Source organism: Podarcis tiliguerta (assembly GCF_965153285.1).
Source record: "Podarcis tiliguerta genome assembly, chromosome: 3".
Taxonomy (NCBI): domain Eukaryota; kingdom Metazoa; phylum Chordata; class Lepidosauria; order Squamata; family Lacertidae; genus Podarcis; species Podarcis tiliguerta.
Window position 1 is genome coordinate 61,342,464 of NC_139536.1, and position 24,603 is coordinate 61,367,066.

The 24,603-nt window shown below is 38.7% G+C and overlaps 1 protein-coding gene across 40 annotated transcripts in view; it reads right to left on the minus strand.

The window, feature by feature from the left end:
* The window catches only part of EYA4 (EYA transcriptional coactivator and phosphatase 4), a 107,182-nt gene that overhangs the window by 74,292 nt on the left and 8,287 nt on the right, over nucleotides 1–24,603 (minus strand). For all 40 annotated transcript variants that reach the window (XR_014509841.1, XR_014509842.1, XM_083434942.1 and 37 more), the window contains one exon: nucleotides 15,665–15,763. Coding sequence is in view for 27 of the 40 variants with exons in the window: in XM_083434942.1 (XP_083291068.1) it covers nucleotides 15,665–15,697 (33 nt within the window). In the remaining 13 variants the exon portion in view is untranslated. The remainder of the gene's footprint in view (nucleotides 1–15,664; nucleotides 15,764–24,603) is intronic.

Genomic DNA, 24,603 nt, shown 5'->3' on the forward strand with positions numbered 1-24,603 from the left:
TTTTATCTCTCAGGTAAATACATCATGCCCCCCAAAAAATAAAAAATCTTGAGTTTGAGTCATAAGAAGAAGCATATTTTTTGCTTGCTTTACTGTTAGGGGAAAATATTTTGTACAGCCTCCAGCTAATCAAATGCTTTAAACATACCAGAGTAAATAAAATTAATATTCTTTGAAACATTTTCAGCCTAAATTCAAACACAATGGGTGAAATCCCATGCTGCTGTTCTGCTTGTAGAACAATTTTTTGATATAGTGAAAGCATCTGCTTATGTAAAAGACTGTAAGTAATTTTCTCAAATGGCTTGTTCACCCTGAAGCCTCCTGTGCCAGGTTCCAGTCATGCTCCCCAACCTGTGAGATGTGAAGACTGTGCATATGGATCGCAAGCTTTATAAGTAAATTCAAAAGACTTATAGCTCTTAATTATCAACCTCTTCCAACTTTTAGTTTTGTTGACATATTATAATGCTGTGTTGACACTTGTAACTGAAAGCTGGAACAATACCATTCGAAACCACTAGTTGGTGGCTGGTCCAGTGATGCTCCACCACATGGTACTCATAGAAGGAATTGTTTTGACTGTTACAGCATGCTTCTGATATGCAGATGCTTAAGGCAGCCCCTGGACACCATTGGTAAGCTGTAACAGCCACTCAAAACAACTCCCCATGCAAGTACTATGTGGTAAATCATCACAAGACCTGCTAACTAACAGGGTTAGTTAATGGTTGTCAAGGGTGATTTGAAGTTTGTTTTGTCAAAATTTGTCCACTACTTTTCTGCTGAAGAAACAGAGAGGTTTGAGTGGTGTCATTCTGATGTCACAAGGTTGAGTGGTGTCACTCTGATGTCACAAAGTTGGGGTACAGGGAACTGCAGCAGCAAAGGAGAATCTGATTAAATTGCCTTCCCATCTCTTACATTGCTTTTTTGCCAAGTAAAAAGTTAGGTAAAGACTATTGTGGGTACTACTAGATTAAAGAAATAATCCTTAGAGGAAAAGGGCTTCAGCCTGCAGTTACAGAGCACTTATTTACTATGTTAATTAATTCAAGTGATATTTTCAATATGCATTGTTGGCAGTACTATAATGTCTGAGGCACAGTCAACTATGTGTAGTATGTGGAATAAGTATGAAATGTTTGGACAAAACCCCTTAAATTCTACTAAACACACACACACACACACACACACACACAATAAAACAACTTCTGAACACGGTAACAGAACAGAGATAAACTGAAAAGTGTAATGCAACCAAACACTTGAAAGAATGAGCCTGTGCTCTGACCAAAAATCAACATGGTATTAGTGTAACACATAAAAGGTTATTACAACATGCCATGCAGGGGCACGGAGAGAGGCAAGATATGAAAAAAGTGAATTTGGAAAATTCTAACCTTGATATGGAGTGACTAAGATTACTAAAACCCTAGGTTTGCCTATAAGTGGAAATATTCCACTGGTCACATAACACGTTCTTCTTTCACCTTCAGTGTATATGCACAGACTGAAAGTAAGTTTTGGCAAAATGTAACAGAAAAAACCTTTATAAAAGGATTTAGAAGCAAAGAGCATTTGGAAGATGGTTAATTGACTCCTCTTACTAGCTATATTCACATGTTACAATAAGTGAGAGTTGGCTTACTTCTTGTGGTTTATTGTGAATAAGTGGCCTGCTCAAGCACACTGGCCAACCTTTCCACAGTCAAAGACAGAAACAAAATCAGAAGACTGCAATTAAGCTTGGTTTTCTGTGACATTTGAACCCAGGATCTTGGTTTGTTGCTCCCTAACAAGCCAGGATTGCTAGCCAGCCTAACCATAGTTTATTGTTGGTTTATGAATCTTGTTTGTTAGAGACCAGCAAACCAGGATTATGAACTCAGAGGTCACAGGAAACCAAACTTAATTGAGGCTTTCTGGTTTTCTTCTCCCACTTGGGCCAGGGGAGAAGTGAGGAAGAAGTGATTGGGCACTATGAACCAGAATAATATTCATTCACATTAACCACAGTGAGTCAGCAATTCTGGATTATTGTGATTCAAATACAGCTCTTGCTGATTAGTCTAGCAATACTCACTCCTGCTTACTTTTAGGATTTGAGGTAGGGGTAGAATGTAATAGGAAAACAGTTCTCTAACATCCTGATGTCTAAGGCAAAGTACCAAAAGGATAAGAAGAATTTAACTGATCCACCAGAAAGTCATTTCATCACAGACAACTAGAAAAACTTGTAGCAAGAAAGGCCTACTCTAAATTTAATCTGCAAAATTAGAAATTTTTCCTTTACGTAAATCATGAAATGGCTGTTTAAACTATTTACAGAAAAGATTATTTGGTTATTCTCAGGCAACAAATCAGAGTTTTATTTGACAACTTTTAATTATTACCACTAGGCAAATACTGAACATTTATAATCTACAAATAATATAGACTATTCACCATAGACCTTATCTCTGAATTGCTCAAACTAACTGGATTTTAGATTAGAACCTCTTCAACCACACTCTTTCCTCTAAATACCTTTGGTCTGACAGATACCCAAGAACCCACCATATCCCCTAGTTGCCATTTTCAAATCAAGGGTATTTTTACATGTAAGGTTTAAAATAAGGGGTGACTGTGAAGAACTTTATTAGTGTCCCCAGGCAGGAGCCTTACAATCTGAGCTTTCTTTCTTTTTTTAAAAAAGGTAAGTCTCTGGCCCTCCTAGAATCATAGAATTGTAGCGTTGGAAGGGACCCAAAGGGCCATCTAGTCCAGCCCACTGAAATGAAATGAAATTATTAAACAAAGTGTGTGGGTATACTTCTAAGAGATTCTAGGACAGAGCTTTCCAAACTTTTCATGTTGGTGGCACACTTTTTAGACATATATTGTTTCACAACTTAGTAATTCAGTTTTACTAGCAAACGGGGCATTAAACTAAGCCCTTCCCAGCCCCGGGAAGAGCTCAGGGAGCGTTCGTGCAACACACTTACACACTGCAGCCGACACACTAATGTGCCACAAAACTGTTTGGATAGCTCTGTTCTAGGAAATGAGCTCATTCAGCTGGCCCTGCCTGTGAATGTTATTAGCCAATTAGTGAAATTGTGATTGATAAGTGAGATGTTTGGACACCAGGCAAATGAAATCACAGGGGTCCTAAGGACCTGCTGTTTCCCCGCTTTAGTGTACTTTTCCTGCTTCTGTCTTGTTTTTTTAATAGCCCTGGGAATCTCCATAGTTCTCCCTCTTTCTTGTGGTGGGTTCATCTGAGATAAAGGACTCCATAGAGAGGAAGTCCCTTTGTGGGTAGAGGTTAAAGAAACACCTCCCAAAATGACAAATGCAAAATGTGAAAAATCTGCAAAGTTGCTCAGGTATGGCTCCTGCTGTGGTAAATGGTATTGCAAACTTGCAGTGATGTACACAAACCTAGATTTGTCCATCTGTCCCTCCCCTTGATCCTCTTAAATGTCCTCATAAACGGCTTTGGAAACAATTCTGTACCTAGTTAAGCAGTTTAAAGTGTCATTGTGGGCAAGACATCACTATTTTATTTTACAATATAAACCCAAATATTTAGTTCTCCAGTAAATTTACACCACTCTTTCAAACTTACTATAAACACTAACTAGTATGCTACACCAACAGTGACAGTGAAATTTATTAACAAATAATTGAGTATAGGATCATAGTCTAAATAAGATATATTATGGCACTGCAGAAAGGCCAATAACGCTTCATAAAAAGTATTACTGCAGTGAAGTAGGTCCTCAATTAGAAACAGCAGACACAGCCTTCATTTATTATTTATGCTGCTTTGTGCCTATGTCAGCTCCTGATTAATAATTAATTTTAATCTCATTATGGCAGATTTTATTACAGGCTAATTTAATTAAATGGCGAATTGGCTCCCAGATGTCACCATTTGTGCAATCTTTTAAATAAAGCTGACGATGACACAGATTTCGGTGGGGTGGGGGTGTCCCAAATTTAAAAAATGCAGAACTCAACCAATTCCAACATTTTACCAGTGGGATATGTAATGGAACCTCCCACATATCCAAATAAAGATACAGACACAAATGTTCCAAGTGTCACATTTTTAATTCACACGGTCAGTAATACATGATATAGGACTAACCTATGCTCACAATGCTGCGTTGCACACTTAATTAGCTAGCAGTTTGCCATTTATTAAGATCTGGGATAAAGAAGCAATGGAAGGGAGACCATTTTAAGTTAAAATATCAATAGTTGCTTGTCTCCAGCACTGATTAAAACACACACATCTACAGTGGTACCTCTGGTTATGAACTTAATTTGTTCTGGAGGTCCGTTCTTAAGCTGAAACCGTAGCTTAACTTTAGCTAAAACCGTAGCTTAACTTTAGCTAATGGGGCCTCCCGCTGCCGCCGTGCAATTTCTCTTCTTAACCTGAGGTACTACTTCCAGGTTAGTGGAGCCTGTAACCCGAAGTGTTTGTAACCCGAGGTACCACTAAACTCAAATATTTTATATGCTGTAGACATAACTAATACAGAAAACTAAGCGAATTTTACTTTTCTGAATCACTAATATCTCAGGTGATTGAATACTTACTTGAATGTATTAAACTGCTTAAACAATTAGACACATATTTTTTTAAGAAGTCCAGAAATAATGGATATTAAGATTTACAGAAGTAAGCAGAGTATCATACTGGAGAAGGGGCAAATGTCTCGCCTACAAAATCCACCTTGTTTCAAAGCACTGCATTATTATCCACACCACTATGTAAGCACAACACTTAGGGTATAAGTGCCGAATTCACATAATTTAAAGAAGAGTGCCACATCTTTTGGTTTCCTCTATACCATGTATCCACCAACTATTTTTGCAATCCTGAACTAGGATTGTAAAATAAAGATAGGGAGCTCTAAATTCACAGTAGGATTCAGATATCTAGAAAAACTATTCAAGCTTTTCTGTATGACTGCTGTCAACACAAGCCATCGATGGAGCTGTAACCTTAGAATCCACCATTGTTGCTCTCCCTTGTAGATGGCAAACATTGTTACAGGCTGAGTAGCAATCACTTACTGGTGATACAATTGGTTGTCAATTCAAGCTCTAGGTAACTCTATAGGATAATTACTAGTCTTACCCAAGTTGCTACCCGCTAGAAAGTTACCAGGAAACCTGTGAAGTTTGTCTTGTTGGCCATCAACATAATAGTTATGCACTAGTTACAAAAGCAAATTAATTTGGTTATACGGAGGCAACCACTAATGTAATCATCTTTCTTTAAACAAGAATTACAAATCTTTGTATTGCTTCTCTCTTCCACAGATGGGGGGGACTATGAGCTTAAGAGAAAACTACACCATTAGGTTTAGCAATTATTCAACCATTCATTATGTGGTTTGCGCACATTTTCCATCATGACAACAAACTTCATATTAAAAAATTAAAACACATTGTGATCCTCAGAGGCAAAGAGAAACTGTTCAGAGGCTGATGAAAGGTATAACGGGAGTTCTGATGAGCTGTTCATATTAGGCAGGACTGAATCTGAGGCTTTTATCCAAGTGGCCCTGTCTAATTAGATACAGCAGGTAATACAAGATAAAGGGCCTTTTTAGTTGTGGTTCCCCAGTTACAGAATGCCCCCTTCAGAGTCTTGTATTTCATGTTGTGTTCACTGTGGTGTTTACCCTAATTAATGGGGATAAGGCAATCAATGACTATAAGCCATAATGACTAAATGGCACCTATAGGATCAGAGGTGGTAGGACTCACACCACCTGTTGCTGGGAGACAACAGCAGACAAGATCTATTGTTTGTATTCTGCTTGTGGGCTTCCCATAAGCATCTGCTTTGCCTGTGGGAAACAGGATGCTAGAATTCTCAAAACAATGTGATGAAAAATATTGTATTTTTACTAATAACTTGGGAGTTATTAAAATAATCAACATTTCTGTTGATAGCAGTTATAACTACTGCTGATCCACCTTAGTTTGTTTTCATCATCACTATTGCTTCTTGCATCTTCACAATGTACATTACTCTCCTCAATTGTATTCCCATCCCATTTCAAATACAGTATTATATAAATTCAGTATAAAACAAAACAAGATAAAAATCAACAAGCATAACCAAACAAAATGCAGTGCAGTTTAAAACAGCAGCAAAATACAGAATTAAATCAAGATTTCAGATGATGGTGGGACCTGAAACAGAGCCTGTAAAGTTAAATGTAGGCTCCAGGCAAGCTCATGGAGGGTGGACAGGGGATATGGTTCCCAAGTTATTGTGGCTGCTGCTTTTTGAGAGGAGCAGAAGAAAGGCAGTGGGGCACTCAGCAGGTATGCGCACAGTGGATGTCAATCCAACCCTCCTGCCATCACACCCACAACTGGGAAGCTCCCTGTTGCTTTTAACTTTCCCTCCCAAAAAAAATGACAGCAACACCAGAGCTATCAACTCTTGCTTTCATAAGGTAAAGGTAAAAAAGGTAAAGGACTCCTGGATGGTTAAGTCCAGTCAAAGGTGACTATGGGGTTGCGATGCTCATCTCGCTTTCAGGCCAAGGGAGCCAGCATTTGTCCACAGGCAGCTTTTGGGGTCAAGCGGCCAGCATGACTGAACTGCTTCTGGCGCAACGGAACACTGTGACAGAAACCAGAGCGCACGGAAATGCTGTTTACCTTCCCGCCGCAGCGGTACCTATTTATCTACTTGCACTGGCATGCTTTTGAACTGCTAGGTTGGCAGGAGCTGGGACAGAGCAACAGGAGTTCTTTCATAACACAGCAAGCACCTGTATTATTCTTATTCTTAAGGATTTCTAATGTCAGCTCCCAGGGGGGACAGGGGGGTTAATGCATGGCTTACCCCATCCTTAGTCTCATAAAAGGATTATTCATGGCAGCACTAAAAAAAAAAAACACCTCTAGAACTAACACAATTCTATATGGATCCCCAGCCTGCTAAAATTAATGCACAGCTGATTTAATAATCTTTGAATGATTCTGAGAATAGATCTTTGGTGGTCTAAGAAAGAAAAGGAAACCTTAAGGTTACACTGCAGTCTGTGTTTCTCTGTCTCTCTCAGACCCACAGTGCCAACTGCAGAGCAATAGGTATGGCATAGGGAGTTTTCATAATTTAATCCAAGATGTGTTAATTTAACAGCTCACCACATTCATGCTAGACACAAATAAGAGTAATAATCCAATCCTATGTTCAAATATGTAACTATTTTGGAAGCCCCTGACACAAACATCCAGATTCAAATAAAGGCAGATTTTAATATAAGCTCTCTCTCTTTCTCAGTCTCATGCCCACCCACTCCTCCTTTCTCTCATACATTGTATGTACTTATTTAACAATTTTATAAGTTACAATCTTTTCGCATAAACCATGAACAATAAAATGTTACATTAAAAATATTAAAACATTCAAGGATTAAAATTTGTCAACAAACAGACAACTAGTAATACAAAGGTGGCCACAACTGAGAGAAAGCTTGGTTAAGCAGCAACTTACAAGCCCCCTGCCACCAATCAATACCATCCAAATGCATGTATATCCAGCAAAGGAAGAAATGTATGTGCACTGCAGATAAGTAAAAAAGATAGTCAAGCGACACATGATGTGCTTTTTATTATTAAGGAACGAAGCATGAAAAATACATTCCAGAAAATACCTGCCCATTTTAGAGATGGGAACATAAAACTTAAACTGGAGAGATGAACAATATCAGAAAGGGTTTCTTTAAACATGATATATGACAAATTTTAAAACTTGATATATTATGAAAAACCCTTCTCTTTTTCTGAATGTGAGATAGTGGTGACATATAACAAGGGACTACTATTGTCCTTATGTTCTTCTGCACTTGTCAACTTCCTGAATATATTTTATTTATTACATTTCAGAACAGGGCTCCCAGTTTTCCCGGTTTGTCCTTCTCACAACAACCCCATGCAAAGGACTGATTGGCTCATGGTTACCCTCAGTAAGCTTTCAGTATACCCAGTTGCTCTATGAGCAAAGTAAAAAGAAAAAAAGTGGGTTTTCATACATTTAAAAATTTGATTCAGTCTGTATCTTACCTAATTCACACTTTTCAAAACAATATGCAATTGAAACACAGCCATTTCATAAAATTTACATTTTCCCAAATTTGCAATGCAGTTTTCCAACCACGCAATGTGCACAAAAAGGCCTACACTATGCATAAGCTGCATGTATTAGTGAAAATGACACAAATGCATTATTTTAAGGGAAACTGCTTTGCAAAAATTTGGCAAAATTCCATAGAAGAACGTGTATCTTGTGAGAAATTCAAACTAAAATGCTGATGATTTTTCATGAGAGCTTTTAAAAAAGAAAATTGATGTGGAAATGTGGAGAACTGAAGACGGAAAAAATATTTAAAAACTGAGCAAATCCAAAACTGACAGATTTGTCCATCCCACTGGAAACTGACAATGAGGACAGTTACAAATTGTAGCCTATATCACAACTAACTGCTGCCACATCAGTTGCTGATGCACTAGAGATTGGGAATGTAAGGTCAGAGCAGTCCACAGGTTGTCCTTTCCTCCTCTTGTCTGAACTGAAGATGCAACATGATCTGCCATTCTAATTAGAAAACTGGCCACCAGCACAAACTAGCAACCGTTAAGTCCAGGGGTGGCCAACTTGGTGCCCTTTAGATGCCGTGTGGCTACAACTACCATCAGGTTGATGGGAACTGCAGTCCAATAACATTTGAAGGGGACCACATTGGCCATCCCTGCCTTAGAGACAACGCAAGAGCTCACGCTTGCCAACAGCATTTTTACTACCATAAGAGAAACTCCTTTTAAGAAATATGAACACAGTCATCTCTCCTTTTAACAGTGTGTGAACATCTAACTTTAACAGTTTGCAGCAAGATGTCTGAGGTAGGAGTAAGCTGCACCATTTCCATTCTCAGGCACCCAGCTACCAGGGATTTTGTTCCTCAACCAGGAAAGGGCAATGAGTCACAGTAGTAATCAGGCCAGTTAGTAGATGAGAAGTGTTATGTAAAAAAAAACACAACAAAACAAAAAACAAAACACACTTTTCATTCAGTAATATGCTAGAACCAATAATTAACTTTTAAATAGGAAGGAAGGGAACCAACTACATCCACAGCACTGAGATCTCCCTTTATTACACATGGTTTCATCCTAAAGCTTCTCTTGCACTGGACTAAAGCTCTAGTCACCTGTTTCTGTAAATTAAGCCAAGAAAGAGTATTCTCTATAAGATGTAAGTCTATATATAAATTTCTGTAGTAAGTTTGATTTTATGTACAGTGGTATCTCGGGATGCGAACAGGATCCGTTCTGGAGCCCCATTCGCATCCTGAATGGAACGTAAGACGCGACGGCGCATCTACGCAGGTCGCATTTTGCCGCTTCCATGCATGACATCATTTTGAGCGTCTGCGCATGCGCGAGCAGCAAAACCCAGAAGTAATGCACTCTGTTACTTACGGGTTGCCATGGAGCGCAACCCGAAAGTACTCAACCTGAAGCACATTCAACCCGAGTAATTATTTTTTATTTAATCGATCATTTAGAAGTGCATTAAGCTATTTCTAATAAGATTTGGTTTGAATTATTATTAGTGAATATCAATATATGTATCAAGACCTTGAGATTAGACCACTGAAGAAGCCCGGAAAACTATCTTGGGAGTGTGCTACCTGCAAGCCCCGGTAAAAGGGCCCCATCGGGGGCGAATAGCGGCTTCTTGCTTACTTGGACTGCCAGGGCAAAACAGGTGCAAAACGCCGGCACCCTGCCATCTACAACTTCATTAACATCTATCTACAACTTCACTAGCATCTCTCGGCATTGTGAATAACACCAAACTTACCTTTTGTTGGTATCTTCATGAACTTATCTAAAAGACTGAATTAAGCATTTGAAAATCTATTGAAACCAGACATTATAAGTTCATCTTAGGTTGGGTAGTTCGCAAGTCTCTGTGGCTTTGTTTAACGTTTTGTATTTTTCTCAGAAGGTTGATAAAGAATGTATAACTTAATATTCTGTGTATATTAATTGCCAACGTGTTGCATGAGCTGCACTACTTCTATCAGCAGCACAGGTTGCATTTTTCTAGTAAATTTAATTATAGCTTTTGTATGGAACCAGGGATAGCCAATGAGGTGCCCTTCAGATGAACTAAAACTCATCCTTGACCATTGGCCATACTGGCTGGGCTAATGGTAGTTGGGTCAAACAATAGTTGGCTACCTGTTATTAAACAATAAACTTCATTTATTTATTTTAAATATTTCTTATCCACACTTCATTGCAATGTAATTCCAGAAGTTACATTTAAAATACTAGCCCATATACATACTACAACCACTAACACCATAAAAGCAGGAAAATCACAATGAGAAAAACTGTAAAATGGCATCAGTCCAGGCACAAATATCCACCCAAGGCTTGAGTGAATAGATAGGTTTTTATCTAGTGAAGGAAACAAAGAGGATGCCACCAACAACAAAGTGCTCATAGTATCTCTGAGGGGAGGAAGTTCCAAAGGTGGGGGGATACCATCCCAATAAAACTTTGTGACAATGCAAATTTGTTCACAGTCACATGACATTTTATTTAAAAACATTTCTAAACTTACTCTAGAGTTTTATTAATATTACTCAAATCTAGAGTAAACTACACATAAACTTTACTCTTCCATATTTCTCTTCACCTTGAAATATGGACAACATGTGTTCATTATCAGGGACTGGTCTGAAGTTACTTTAATTCTTAATGTCTTAATCACTCACACTTATTAAATTATTTAAAGGAGTTTGAACAGAGATTAGATGGTTCCCTGTAGCCAATGACATTAAAAATTCTGTGTTCCCAGAAGCCTGAAAAAGGGGCAGCAGAAAAAGTGCCTGTGAGAGAGCATTCTTTCATGTGCTTTGCCTAGTTTCTCAGCATTCTAAAAGTAGGGAATTGGAAGAAATGTGACAAGCAGTGACTTTGCATTTTGTTTTCAGAAATATTACACTGGGGAAAGCTTTTACAGTTCCTGGTTCTATTCATTAGTCTGCTTCTTGGCAATCTTTAGCCAGCTATTCTACCATTTCAGGCTGAACACATGTGTTACAAAGAGGTATACATCTAAAACTTGAATGCAAGCCAGTTTTGGGATGTGTACATACTTCCTTTCCCAAAGAGGTAATTCTGCCATACAAGATGGAACAGTATATAAACCACAGACCTCTAGGTCTTGCATTGTGGCTTCTATTATAAGAGCTTATGGGAATCTGGAAATAGAACCTTTTTTCATGATGCCCTAGGGCAAGGGTAGCCAACATGGTGCCCTCTAGATGTTTTTAGAGTCCAGCTCCTGTCAGCCCCAGCCAGCCGTCAATGGTCAGAGATTATGAACGTAGGATTTCATCAACATCTGGAGGTCACCATATTGGCTCCCCCTTCTCTAGGGTATTATTTGTTGAAGTGAGCTAGATATAAAGAAGGCATGCGAAGACTAGGACCCAACATGTGAGAAGAATTTTAGTAAAACTAAAATATGGCCATACTGGCATGGGCCAACAAAGGAAGAACTTTGTTAGTTACATGGTAGTATCAAAGTTCACTGCAAATATGACTATAGCTGGGTAATTAACTCCCCCAAGCCCACACACTATCATCCTCTCTCCTGATTGGCAAAAGGAGCTTTTTAGAAGTAAAGGTTTTCAAGAATTCAGAAGTGATATCTGTTACATATATCATCCAGAGTCAATCTGACTGTCCAGCAACTGACTGCTATATGCATTACATTCTCAAGAAGAAATGTCTACTTGCACTTACAGGCTGAGTTTAAAGACATCTGTAAGGGTGAAATACACATTACACATGATATATGTGGCACCATATTTCATTGCTTCCTCAATCTTCCTTGCTCATCAACACTTCACCTGCCTGCTTCAAACGTTCTGGGCCATGCTCGTTTTGTGGTCATACAAGTTCCATGGGGTTTAACAGAATTTAACTATCAACTTCTGTTTCCATTCTGCTCCCTTGACTTCAGCACGGTGGCTCATTCAAAGCTAGCTCTTTCAACCAGGCATTTCACTACCCTCCAATATGGCTGAAATATTGCCCAAGGAAACACTAATGGTATTATAAAAATATATAAGAACACCCTGGGAAAAAATGGCGAAAGAAAAAAAGAAAATCAGCAATGTTATCCTATTTAAATTAACCATTATATTTGAAGTAGAAGTTGGTTTTTTGCAAGTTTCAATTTTTGTGTCAAGAAGTGAGAACTTTTCATCTAAAAGGCCTGTCAAGTTATGTGAAAATCAAAACTGTTTTCCTGCCTTGGATACATTGCTCACAGGGAACTGTGCAGAAATTCCCAACTGAGCATTTATTTTTATTTTTCAAGGCTCCAGAAAATGGTGTTAGGTCATAAGGTGAGACCTGTTATCATGGGGACTACATAATCTCTAAGAGTTTTTTTTAATACAATAACCTCCCCCCCCCCGAAACTTGGCTTAAAGGGTTTCCATAAATGTTCTGCAAGTTATGTTTTGTTTTGTTAAAGGAACAGTTCCAAAGTAAATTTGTACTGGGTCAGCTATAAGGGGCTGGAACCCAAATCCTTGAAGAAGTGCTGCTAGTCAGACAGTAAAAAAAACCCATTTAGTTCTTGAGCACCTAAAACGTCAAGGTACCAGTTAAAATGAGTGAACTGTTGCCATGTTAGAAAATCGTTTTTTCCAGATGTAGACAAGTGGCAAATATATATTAGATGTAGTGTGGTAATAACAAGTTCTCAGAATTGTCTTTATTATTTGCTAAGCTATCACAGTCACAGCATGTCAATGAAACATTAGTCAAGCAATCTAAAGGCAAAACAGCATGTCAAACTTTCGGAGTACTGGATGGATGGACAAATTGTGTGATTACATGCTCAAAGCAAACATAGAACTTAAAAAAATTAGATTCATGAAATATCATGAATCTTTAGCTAATAGCACTTTCAAACACATTTTCTTTACCCATCCCCACCCCCAAAGTCTGACTCCACAAAGTGCCCAAATTCAGTTACCCTGAAATGCTCTGAGATCAATAGATTATGAGCTCACCCAGAAAGAGGGGATTCCTATCCAGCAATTGCCAATCCATTTCCAGACCAAATTGTAATATTGGCTGCAAATGTGTAACCTGGCTGCAAGACAAGCAGTTACTATGGTTCTGCAGGGTTGGTTTGCAGAAAGAAGTAGTGGCAAGGCCAGTTGAACCAATCTGATACCACTTTTGTCTTTTCCAGAAGCAATACAGTCCCAAACAGAGATGGATATCTTCTAACATTTAACGAGCAGTGCTTTAATATCAAAGGCAATTGTATTGTTGGGAAAGGAGGATAAGGATTAGCAGCAAGGCCAAGAAAAGCAAGACATGGGCTATATACCCTTTCACCTACTGCTATGGAAGTAAAGCAAATTTGCATGCATCATTTTAATGTCTTGTTCTTAACATGTCACCAAATTAAACCAAGCTTAACTACATATAACTGTGAACTTCTCATTTTACAGTAGTTGAATCTATTGTTTAAGTTAAAAATCAACTAACCCAAATATGCAACCTTATATGAAAGCTTCAGGATGAAATTACATGAGTTTCTAATAAAGCCTCTTTTGAAATAATATACTAGGAAGTTAGCCACTAGATTATTTTCCTTTTTAAAAAGTTGACTGAATGGTAAACAACATTTTAGAAGTAAAACAAAATACAGAGTTAACATCTCTATCACAGGCATATGGTTTGCTTACTACAGTCATACCTCGGGTTGAAGTAGCTTCAGGATAAGTATTTTCGGGTTGCACGCTGAGGCGACCTGGAAGTAACGGAGCACGTTACTTCCGGGTTTCACTGCTCGCGCATGCACAGACGGTCAAAATGATGTCACATACATGCGCTGAAGTGGCAAATTGCGACCCGTGCAGATGCGCGAACGCGGGTTGCGTTCACTTCTGGATGCGAACGGGGCTCCGGAACAGATCCCATTGCATCCAGAGGTAACACTGTATTCCAAAATGTGAAGTGCTACAAAGGTTATGTGTTCATGCCATTAAGTGTCTTGTAGGGAAATGCAACATAATATAATCTTTTTAAGTAACTAAACATATGAAAAAGATCCTTAGTTCCTTTAAGTTTTCAAAAAAGCGTAATTGATATAAGGGCAAGAGAGCAAAGTTAAGCATTAGTGGACATCATGGAGGGCTTTCACCCATTCAAGAGCCAGACTGGAGAGCAGCCATACAAAAATAATACAGTCATACCTTGGTTCTCAAACGTAATCCATTCCGGAAGTCCGTTCGACTTCTGAAAAACGTTCGAAAACCAGGACGCAGCTTAAGATTGGCTGCAGGCGCTTCCTGCACTGAAGCGGAAGCCGCGTCGGACATTCAGCTTCCAGAAAACATCTGAAAACCGTAACACTTACTTCTGGGTGTTTGGGAGCCGAAATGTATGAGTACCAAGGTGTTCGAGAACCAAGGAACAACTGTAATTATGAATGAATCCTGTTCCTTTTACAGTACCAGAGCAATTTACTTCAGAATAAAAATGCTTCATACTTTCAGTTAAGACAAGAACCCAGTTCATATAAAGTATAAGTACAGTGGACGCTCGGGTTGCAAACATGATCCGTGCGGGATGCACGTTCGCAACCCACAGCGGTGCACTTGCGCACGTTGCGATTTTGTGAACAAATCTGCATTGTCACAAAGTTTTATTGGGATGGTATCCCCCCACCTTTGGAACTTCCTCCCCTCAGAGATACTATGAGCACTTTGTTGTTGGTGGCATCCTCTTTGTTTCCTTCACTAGATAAAAACCTATCTATTCACGTTCCGGTACTTCCGGGTTTTGGCGGATCCATAACCGAAAAAAACACAACCTGAAGCATCTGTAACCTGAAGTATGCCTGTACAAGATATTTCACTATTCACAATTAGATCACCTCTAAAGATATAGGGCCAGATTCAACAAATCCTGTGTACTAGTGGAAGCCAGCCACTCCTGGTCACTACCCAGGCACCAATTTATCTAGGCACAAATGGCACAGTTACCAAGGTTGAAAAAAAAAAAGGAAGGCTTGCCTTTTCAATGTTGGTAGGTTCCATGTCATTTAGAAACAGGAAATCACTTCAGAGGCCACTATATCAACCAACATCACCCACACCCACACTTTGGGGGAAATGTCCCATTTCCTAAGGGAAGGTACATCAGGTTGCTGAGTGTGATGCAATGTGCTTCCCTCTGTTTTTGGACCACCCAACTCTTTTCCCTACCCCATAAGATATGCACTGCCTGCACAACTAGCATAGTATGCATTGCATCTCATTGGCTCAAGGAAGCCCCTCCCACTGTGAAATGGGGGTGACTCTAGGCAACTTTTCAATAGTATCTGAACAGTAACCCAAGCCAAACATTAGAGCTTTCAACACATATATCAGTGTTTCCTACACACTGACCTTCAGGTTCTACCCTACTTTATAACACGCAGCTACATACCAATTCTAACAACATACTGCAAAATGAAAAATGTTTTTGAACACAGCATATAGGAAAAATAATGAGTTTATTTAAACATTTTTTTACTTACTGACTGTTCATTTAAATCCTGAGTGTCTTCCATGGAGGTAACTCAGTTTTCTTTTCCTCCAAAGAGAAGTAACTTCCCTTTTAATTGTAACTGGATGTCCTAATATTAAAAAAAAAGAGTAAGCAAAGTGTTATTTTGGTTTTACATTCACAAACAAAACACTTCATTATAACATGCACAACTTGTTAGAAACCAGCTCCTTTGGGAAGTCACTGATATGCACACATAGCAATTATTTCACATCAACAATAAGTATCATTTTAAATACAGCAGCTAAAAAGATTTGAAAATGTCTAAGGGCAGAATTGCAGGGACGCGGGTGGCGCTGTGGGTTAAAGCCTCAGTGCCTAGGGCTTGCCGATCGAAAGGTCGGCGGTTCGAATCCCCGCGGCGGGGTGCGCTCCCGCTGTTCGGTCCTAGCGCCTGCCAACCTAGCAGTTCGAAAGCACTCCCGGGTGCAAGTAGATAAATAGGGACCGCTTACTAGCGGGAAGGTAAACGGCGTTTCCATGTGCGGCTCTGGCTCGCCAGAGCAGCGATGTCACGCTGGCCACGTGACCTGGAAGTGTCTTCGGACAGCGCTGGCCCTTGGCCTCTTTGAGTGAGATGGGCGCACAACCCTAGAGTCTGTCAAGACTGGCCTGTACGGGCAGGGGTACCTTTACCTTTACCTTTAAGGGCAGAATTAGATGTTAAGCTGAATACTAGACCGACACTGATAACAAGTCCCGCATTTTACTCCCCCTCCCTTCCCATAACTTTAAGGTTGAAATACGTATATGGGAGTAAGTCCTATTGAAGTTTGTTTCTGAGTTGCACTGTTGAACTGGATATTCTGGGTAAAATCTAACTAAGTCAAACTCAGCACACACCCCAAACTGAGGTTACATTTATTTCAATGGGTCTACTCAAGAGTACGACCAACATTAGACATCATCCAATTTACTCATACTGTAACACGATAATGCTGTACAGTTCCTGGTTCTACATCTAAATTATTGTTTATTGCTTGTGGGAAAATGTATGTAGGTGACACAGATGTCTAAATGTCATGGGGAGGGGGAGGAATTCAGCCTGGTCTACCAGCCATTCTCAGTGGTAAGCCCATGGCAAGTGTAAAATAGAGTTCCACCTTAAATGCAATTTTTTTTTAATGTAAATGCTAGCCCTTGGCAGAAACCTTTTGCAGATACCATTCTGGAATGAACCAGCAAAAATATGAGGCAGACATCAAAACTACAAGGATAGTCAGCTTTATTACACTCCCCTGCCAAGAAATATAATCTAGGATTTTGTGCTAACTCGCTGACTTTTTAAAGGGATCACATTAACACATATAGAAAATATTGTGTGGGTACTCTAATATTTTTCAGATGGATTCATGAAGAGGATTCTAGATTCCTGCATTCATTTGTTCACTTCCTAAAAAAGATGTTATACAGTTTTCTATTTTCCAAATGTTAATAGTCAAGAAATCACTTTAAAAAGCCAACCTGTGAAAGCAGAGGGGGAAGATATATGCACTGCTGCAATTTTAATAAGTCTAATTTCACACTTCTTTTTAAATGATAGAATCTCTCTTTTGTATTCACAGTTTGCCCCAAACGGTAACTGTTAATTTTTCACAATGGCAACACTTTTAGACAAATAACAATTCTTTATGTGAAAGGAAGTTGCTAAGTCCCCACTCGAGAATTTTACTCTTTCGGAGTTTAACATATGACTCATAGTGTAACAAGTGAAATGGAGAGATAATAAGTACTATTGGTTACTGTATTGTGATGTCTGCTGCTTACATGAAAGTGAAAGATGCTTATTTATATATATATTAAAAAAACAACAACACCTAGATACCTCCTTCTTGCAAAATGTCAGGCGGTGTATATCAATGTAACAACCTTTAAAAGCAATATAGAATAAGCATAAAAATGACTGGCAACTCAAGATAAAAAAATATGCCACTCCATAGGTCTGTCAGCATAAAAAGTCTCCAAGAAATGTCTGAAAGTCAAAAGCAAGGATGCCTGCCGAACAACTGCTGGAAGAGTGTTCCACAGCATGGGACTGGCGACACTAAATGCCTGACTGAAGACTTGCATATCCATTACATAACCTGAATACATTTCTTCCCTTCTTCCGTCTCAACTATTCTCCAGGAAAAAGTGGGCAAAGCATGTAAATTGTAGAAAAGTGGAAATAATACTTATTAAACCTACCTGCTCTGTAACTCAGAAATTATATGCTGGGGGTTGGTCATGTCTATTTTACAAAACCACACATGTTCTGAACAGCAAGCCAAGCATTGTACATGGAAGTGTTTAACTGTGAATGCTGCAATGGGTAATGAGACTTGGTATTTGATTAGTAAAGCAAGGTAACCAATAAAATGTCAGCACACCCTACTTTGCCCATTGGCATTGCCTATCAACTTCCCTTACCATTGCATCTTTGCCTCCAACCCACAGACTGGCTCACTTCATACAGAATTGCAAACCATGGCATACAAGTACTTCCTATTTCCTCCTCCCCTTGTGAAAACCAAGGTTCCCAATTCTGGTTTGCAGTCATTTGTGCAAACCTTTTGTTGTTGTTGTTCAGCTCAATCAGAGAAAAAATATTTTAGTAAACAACAAAGTGAAGAAAATTGCTGGAGAGCACAGGGGAAGGAGGGGATAATGTGTGAGCCTTCAGCTCAGGCCCCAATGGTCAGCCAAGCTGTAGCTAGCAATTATATCAGGTCACAGAGAAGCAAAAGGTAGAAACTGATGTCATCTGCAGCCTCCACATTTCTATAAAACTTTTACAAAAGAGAAAGCAGTGCCCTCTGCCTTTCAATTTTCTAATTGCTCTACTGTTTGTCTCCTACTAAGTTCTGCCTCGCCGATTCAAAAGCATAGGTTATTTCCATTGTCAATGTTCATGTTGCTTCAAACTTTAAAGTTACCAGTAATCAAAATTATAAATGTTTAAAATCTTTCTCTATAATACGGATATCATGCAGAACCCAAGTGTGCAGCACTTTGATGGCCTCAGGGAAGGAGTTGGTTAATAAATAAATATTTTTTTTTTACAAATCAGAATAAAGCTAATTATTGAATGCTATTACAAATGCAGAATTAAATAACAGCACTCATGCAGATTGCCTTCTTTTTTTTAGCATAGTTTCTCTAATTTGTAAAATATTACAGAACTCAATTAATCTAATAAGGGTAGAATTCTCCCTTTACATAATATATAAAATTAGGGGATAATAGTAAGCTCATTGAGTTTATGAGGCCATAACCTAGTTGCCAAATCAACCTTCATGCTTTACTCTATTGATAGAATCAGATTAAAAACAGAGGGCGGGAACTGCTGTATCCCGATTATGCAGTGAGTGTTTTTAACTACTTTTAAAATGATTGTAAAACATTTTAAACTTGCAGACAAGTTAGTGTGAAGAGAGGCATCTGTTTCTGCAGATGTGGATTTAAGGTTGATGAAGTGTTTTATGTCCCAAGATTTTCTTTTTTAAACACTTGATGAAGAGGGCTTCTAACTTCCTGATCAACAAATGCCTTTTAATATTATTTTCCTTAAACCTTGCTGTGGAACATATTTCATCCATCTGAATACCAGCTATCAACATATCAAACTACACAGTCCAATTCAAAAGCTAAGAAAGTAAAAATAGAGAAAGCAATGATCAGTGAGATTAATGATATTCCTTCTGTACAAATAATGTCATCTTCATTTTTCCCAGCTCTCACATTTCAGGAAAGACCAGTTCCTGCCTGTGCTGGGACCAGGACAAAAGGGACCATCCAACAGGCCAACAGAGAGTGATGCTCACCCTAGATTCATGCATTCATGAATCCAGCACAAACTTAATCATTCAGTTTAGGCACAGAGGCCCCACCACTCCAGTCAGGAGCAGGATGGTGGAGGTGGAGGACAGACTACAGTGGAAACTTTTTCACCCTAGTGTGCTGCTCTTCATTCACAAACAGTGCAATAAAGCTGGTAGTCCTTTATATTCCCACAAGATTCAGTATGCCACCATAGCCACTACCATGAGCTTTTGTGTATTCCTCTTTTGAGAAATGTAGAAGGGGAAAATAGGACCAAAACCGACAAATCATCAACAATATGGAAAATGGCAATGGTCCAACTGAGAAGTACAGCAGCACAAGCTGGGAACACAGCACTCTGAGGCAGAAGCCGGAAGGAGATATGTATGGACACATCAAACGTTATTCAGAAAGAGCTCCAAGATAAGGGATGACTGAACTACGCTATAATTTCTTGAGCAGATTATTGAAAACTTGTGCCCAATTTGTGCACAAAAAAACCCAGCATAAATTGCCAAGAAGTCTATCAAGACATTGAATATTACCAGACTGCACCCGTAGAAGGAATTTACTATGGGTATCCCAATTCCTCACAGAGAGCATTGACACTAATATCAACAGTTGAAAATTAGCAGCTCCTGGGTATTGGGGAAACCTCTAGAACACTTACATTGTGCACTGGGGGAGAAAATGGGGAGGGTGATCAGTTATGTAAGCAGAAATACTTGTGCTGATTTCCACTTAGTGCTACACTGGATCCCATCCTCAAGGTTTCCCTGAAGGTAAAAAGTCCAACAAACAAAGCAAAAAAACTTCTTAGCCACTATTTAACACTTTTTGTCGCTTCTCTAACCTGCACACTTGCAGAAGGGAAAGATTTGGGGAAGGGTCCCCCATCATCACCACCCAACACTCCAGGCACCCCATTTCCCATGAGATCACTGAAGACACTCTGGAGATGTTACCAGAACAGGGGTGGACAACATCTGGTTTTCAACATTGTGATATACCACCAGCTAAACATTCACAATATATCAATATTTCAAGGTGTCTGAATAAGGATGGAGCTATGTAGAGGCACTGGCTGGCTTCAGAGTTTTTCCTGTATCAGATTTTTGCATAGCGCATACACACACACACAATATCATGATTTGCAACATATTGCCAGGTCAAAAATTATGAAACCAGTATCACAATATAAACTTCAAACCAGTTTTGGACAATATAATTGATATATCGCCCAGCCCTATGCCAGAGGTTTGCTTTTCTTCATTTAAGGCTCTTTCAGGCAGTATCCCTAAGTGTGTTTTGGAGACCCTATGAAAGTGAAAAAAATCCATATAGTAGTGTATGGAACCTCAGTCAAGCAAACCACTAGAAGTGACTTTAATGGGGCAAAGCATTGGATTAAAGACTGGGAAGTCTGAGATGGGGCACCCCTTTATAATACAATAATCTGACAATTCAGACATTTTTTTACCATACAGATCGTTGCCTATTCTATGGGTTAGTAAGTAAGGTAAGGACCCCTGACCATTAGATCCAGTCGTGACCGACTCTGAGGTTGCGGCGCTCATCTCGCTTTATTGGCCAAGGGAGCCAGCATACAGCTTCCAGGACATGTGGCCAGCATGACTAAGCCGCTGGCGAACCAGAGCAGCACATGGAAACGCTGTTTACCTTCCCGCCGGAGCGGTAACTATTTCTCTACTTGCACTCTGACGTGCTTTCGAACTGCTAGGTGGGCAGGAGCTGGGACCGAGCAACGGGAGCTCACCCCATCGCGGGGATTCAAACCGCTGACCTTCTGATCGGCAAGTCCTAGGCTCTGTGATTTAACCCACAGCGCCACCCGCGTCCCTATTCTATGGGTTAGCATTTATTATTATTATCTATTAAGTCACTTTTTTAAAAGAAAGAAAGAATTCAAAGCAACTTACTAACTTAAAAAACAAGAATAAAGCAACTTAATACATCAATAATACAGATAAAAGAGCAGATCCAACTGAACCCCATCCACTAAAAATAAGCAAGATCATTAATTAAGTAATTGAGATTCAAGATTTAAATTTAAAATGATCTCAAAGTCATACCCTATTTTTTTCTGTTATCCAAAGTTTTGTACCCTTCCTTATGGCAATCCACTAATCGATCTGCAATATTCCAGGTTCAAGTAAAACATTGTGAAAATTCTGGGGATTAGTCTGTTTGTTAATGTGGGTGCGACATTTTCATTTCTGATAAAGAATCTGAAAACACTAAGGAAATGACTATCCATTCCACAGTATTTTAAAGAGATATTATGTACAATAACAATAACCATAAAAACAAATGGAAATTAAACAAATATGTGGGAAGCCCCCAAGCACTGATAAGAATAAAGATTGTAGACCCCCACTTAGGTATAGTATGTTAAGTTTACAATCCCTTTACACTCCAATCCCTTCCAAATCAACTAAACACAGGGTATTCTGGTCAGAAAAGCAGCTAACAAGGACACATGCCAGATTCCTTACAAACAATTGTCATTTTGTTTCATTATCTCCCATTTACAAAATACTGTACAAGCCAATTTGCAAATTGCAAAATGCAACATTACTTTTCAATCTAGCTGTACACACCAAAATGATTCACTTCATCCGAACAACAAATCATGAAGAAACATAGACATGCACACACTAAATATAAACAGTATGAATTTTGTTTTTGTTTTAGAAGTTCATTTGTTGTTAATTAGTAAAATAACAATTGTTTAAAACAGTTAAGCTAAAAAAACAAACAAAAACAGTTTGACCATTCAAGTAAAAATACTACAAAATAAATATCCACAAATAAGTAGTTGTTATTCCTTATACAGTGTCTGTATCGCTAACAGTATGCTGCTGTATTTGCCTGCCAAATAGGCAGAAATTTGTGGAAGCAAACAGTGTATATTCCATCCAAACTAACTTTATGCCATTTTCTACAGATGTTAATTGTGGGGAAGGGGGGTTACACTCCCACAAGCAGAAGTCCTTGTGAAGTGCTTTTGCTGACAGACTCATTAGGTGAATTGAGGCCCCCTTCTCTGAAAAAAACAGCAATGAGCTTTCAATATCATTCACAAAATGAAGAGTGTTCTGCTTCAATATTATCACTGAATAATATGCCCAGCAAAACAAAACATAACAACTTGGTGCCTCACTGTGTTCTTCTTTCATCCTGGTCTGTATGCAGAACTCCTGTCCACAGTACCTCTTCCACATCAGCCCCCCTCATTATTCTCACATTAGCATTGTGTTCATAAATTGCTACAATAGAGCATAAAATCTATTATGTGTTTTGTTTACATTTAACAACATGCAAATCTGCATACCTTATATTTCTTCTACATCTGAACATAGTTGTGTAACTAACAATAGGCAGGTATACTACTGGGAAGATTTTACAACCAGATTTAGAGTATTTCAGCTAATTTATTCCTTTTCTGTCTTTCAATTTGTATTTGCAATTGTAGAACGATGTAGAAAGCTGTGCTACAAGTTGCCATTCCTAAAAAAAATGACTTAGAAATACCTATGGACAGTATTGCCACTTCTACATATCACACTCACATTCTTGTTTTTTATTCATCTATATTCAATTATCACCTGGGATGTGGCCATGAAATGCCAGTTACAAAAATTAAATATTTATATATTTAGTCTTTGAATATCATGACAAATCTGCAATTAATCTAATGCACAACTACTGATCTCCCCAACAGAGCCATGCCAAAGACAAAGGGAGGAGCAAGCATGCCTGATAGCTGACACTAAGACATTATTTTGCATCATGTCCAAATGCAAACACTATTTTGCCTCTAAACTACCAAACCAATGCAGTCTATCCGGCAGACCATCGTAGAACAAATACTTCCAATAAAAAAACCTTAACAATAAAGAAGACAACCATCAAAGATATATACCAAGCTCATACAAGAAGATTATTTGTAAACTTTCCAACTCACAATATGTATTTCTGCACTGGGTGTTAGTACCATAAAGGATGCGAGTGGCACTGTGGTCTAAACCACTGACCATAAAAGTTATTTTACATGTTTTGGATTTGTAATTTTGGAGATAAACATGTAAACTTGTATTCATAATAAATACAAATAACCTGCTTTTTGTGTTTCCCTTTTTATTTTTCAATAACAAAGCACAAGATTATTATCATCATTTCTTTGTACAAAAATGAATCATAAAACATGATAAGACTGGAACAAAATAGTTCACTGGGGGGTAAATACAAAACATTATTTTACAGCACATAAAAATGAGGTGATTACAATAAACCAGTTCAATGGATTCTTCAATAACCTGCTGTTCTAATATCTGCCATTCTAATAACTGGATATTTTACAGTCATTCCATTTGGAGAATTAGTATATTGCCTTATGAAACTAAGAAACAGTATGCAGACACCACTCCCAGCAGTTTTAAATTGAATTTTGTTCTAAGCCCCAGCCCAATTTTACCTGTAAAACGGAAGTGAAACCTTGGAAAAAAAAGTAAAGCAAGATGAGTAAGACTGTTTCTCAGTCTTGCATCTGAGTACATTTAGCATACAGCCACTGCTTCAACCTGACTTGGCAGGTAGCCTACTAGAATTTTAGGCGGTAGTCAGTCAGAGGCTATGTATAGACAATAGCTTTTCAGACTTAAAGATTGCAGGAGAAATATTTTTCTTGTACTTCAAGGACATATTTTAGCTATTAAACCAGGCATTACAGGGGGCAGCTATTTTACAAAGCAGCAAACCCAAATTTGCCTCCAAATGTATCCTTGCCAATAAATTGCATAACACCTAATCCCAGCTCTCTGTCAAGTCTTCTTCGATGGTAAGAATATCCTGACATATTTGCATGCTACATTTTAAGGTGTGCACTTCAATTATTTTGGGTGTCCACCAGAAGGTACTGAGTTGTAACTAATGGAGGATGAGCACAAAGTCATTTGTGTAAAGGGAATTCTCTGCCGCCTCCTCATTGCGGCACCCAGAGCTTCCAAGAAAAGGCTCTTGTGACATGCTAAAGGTAAAGGGACCCCTGACCATTAGATCCAATCACAGACAACTCTGGGGCTGCGG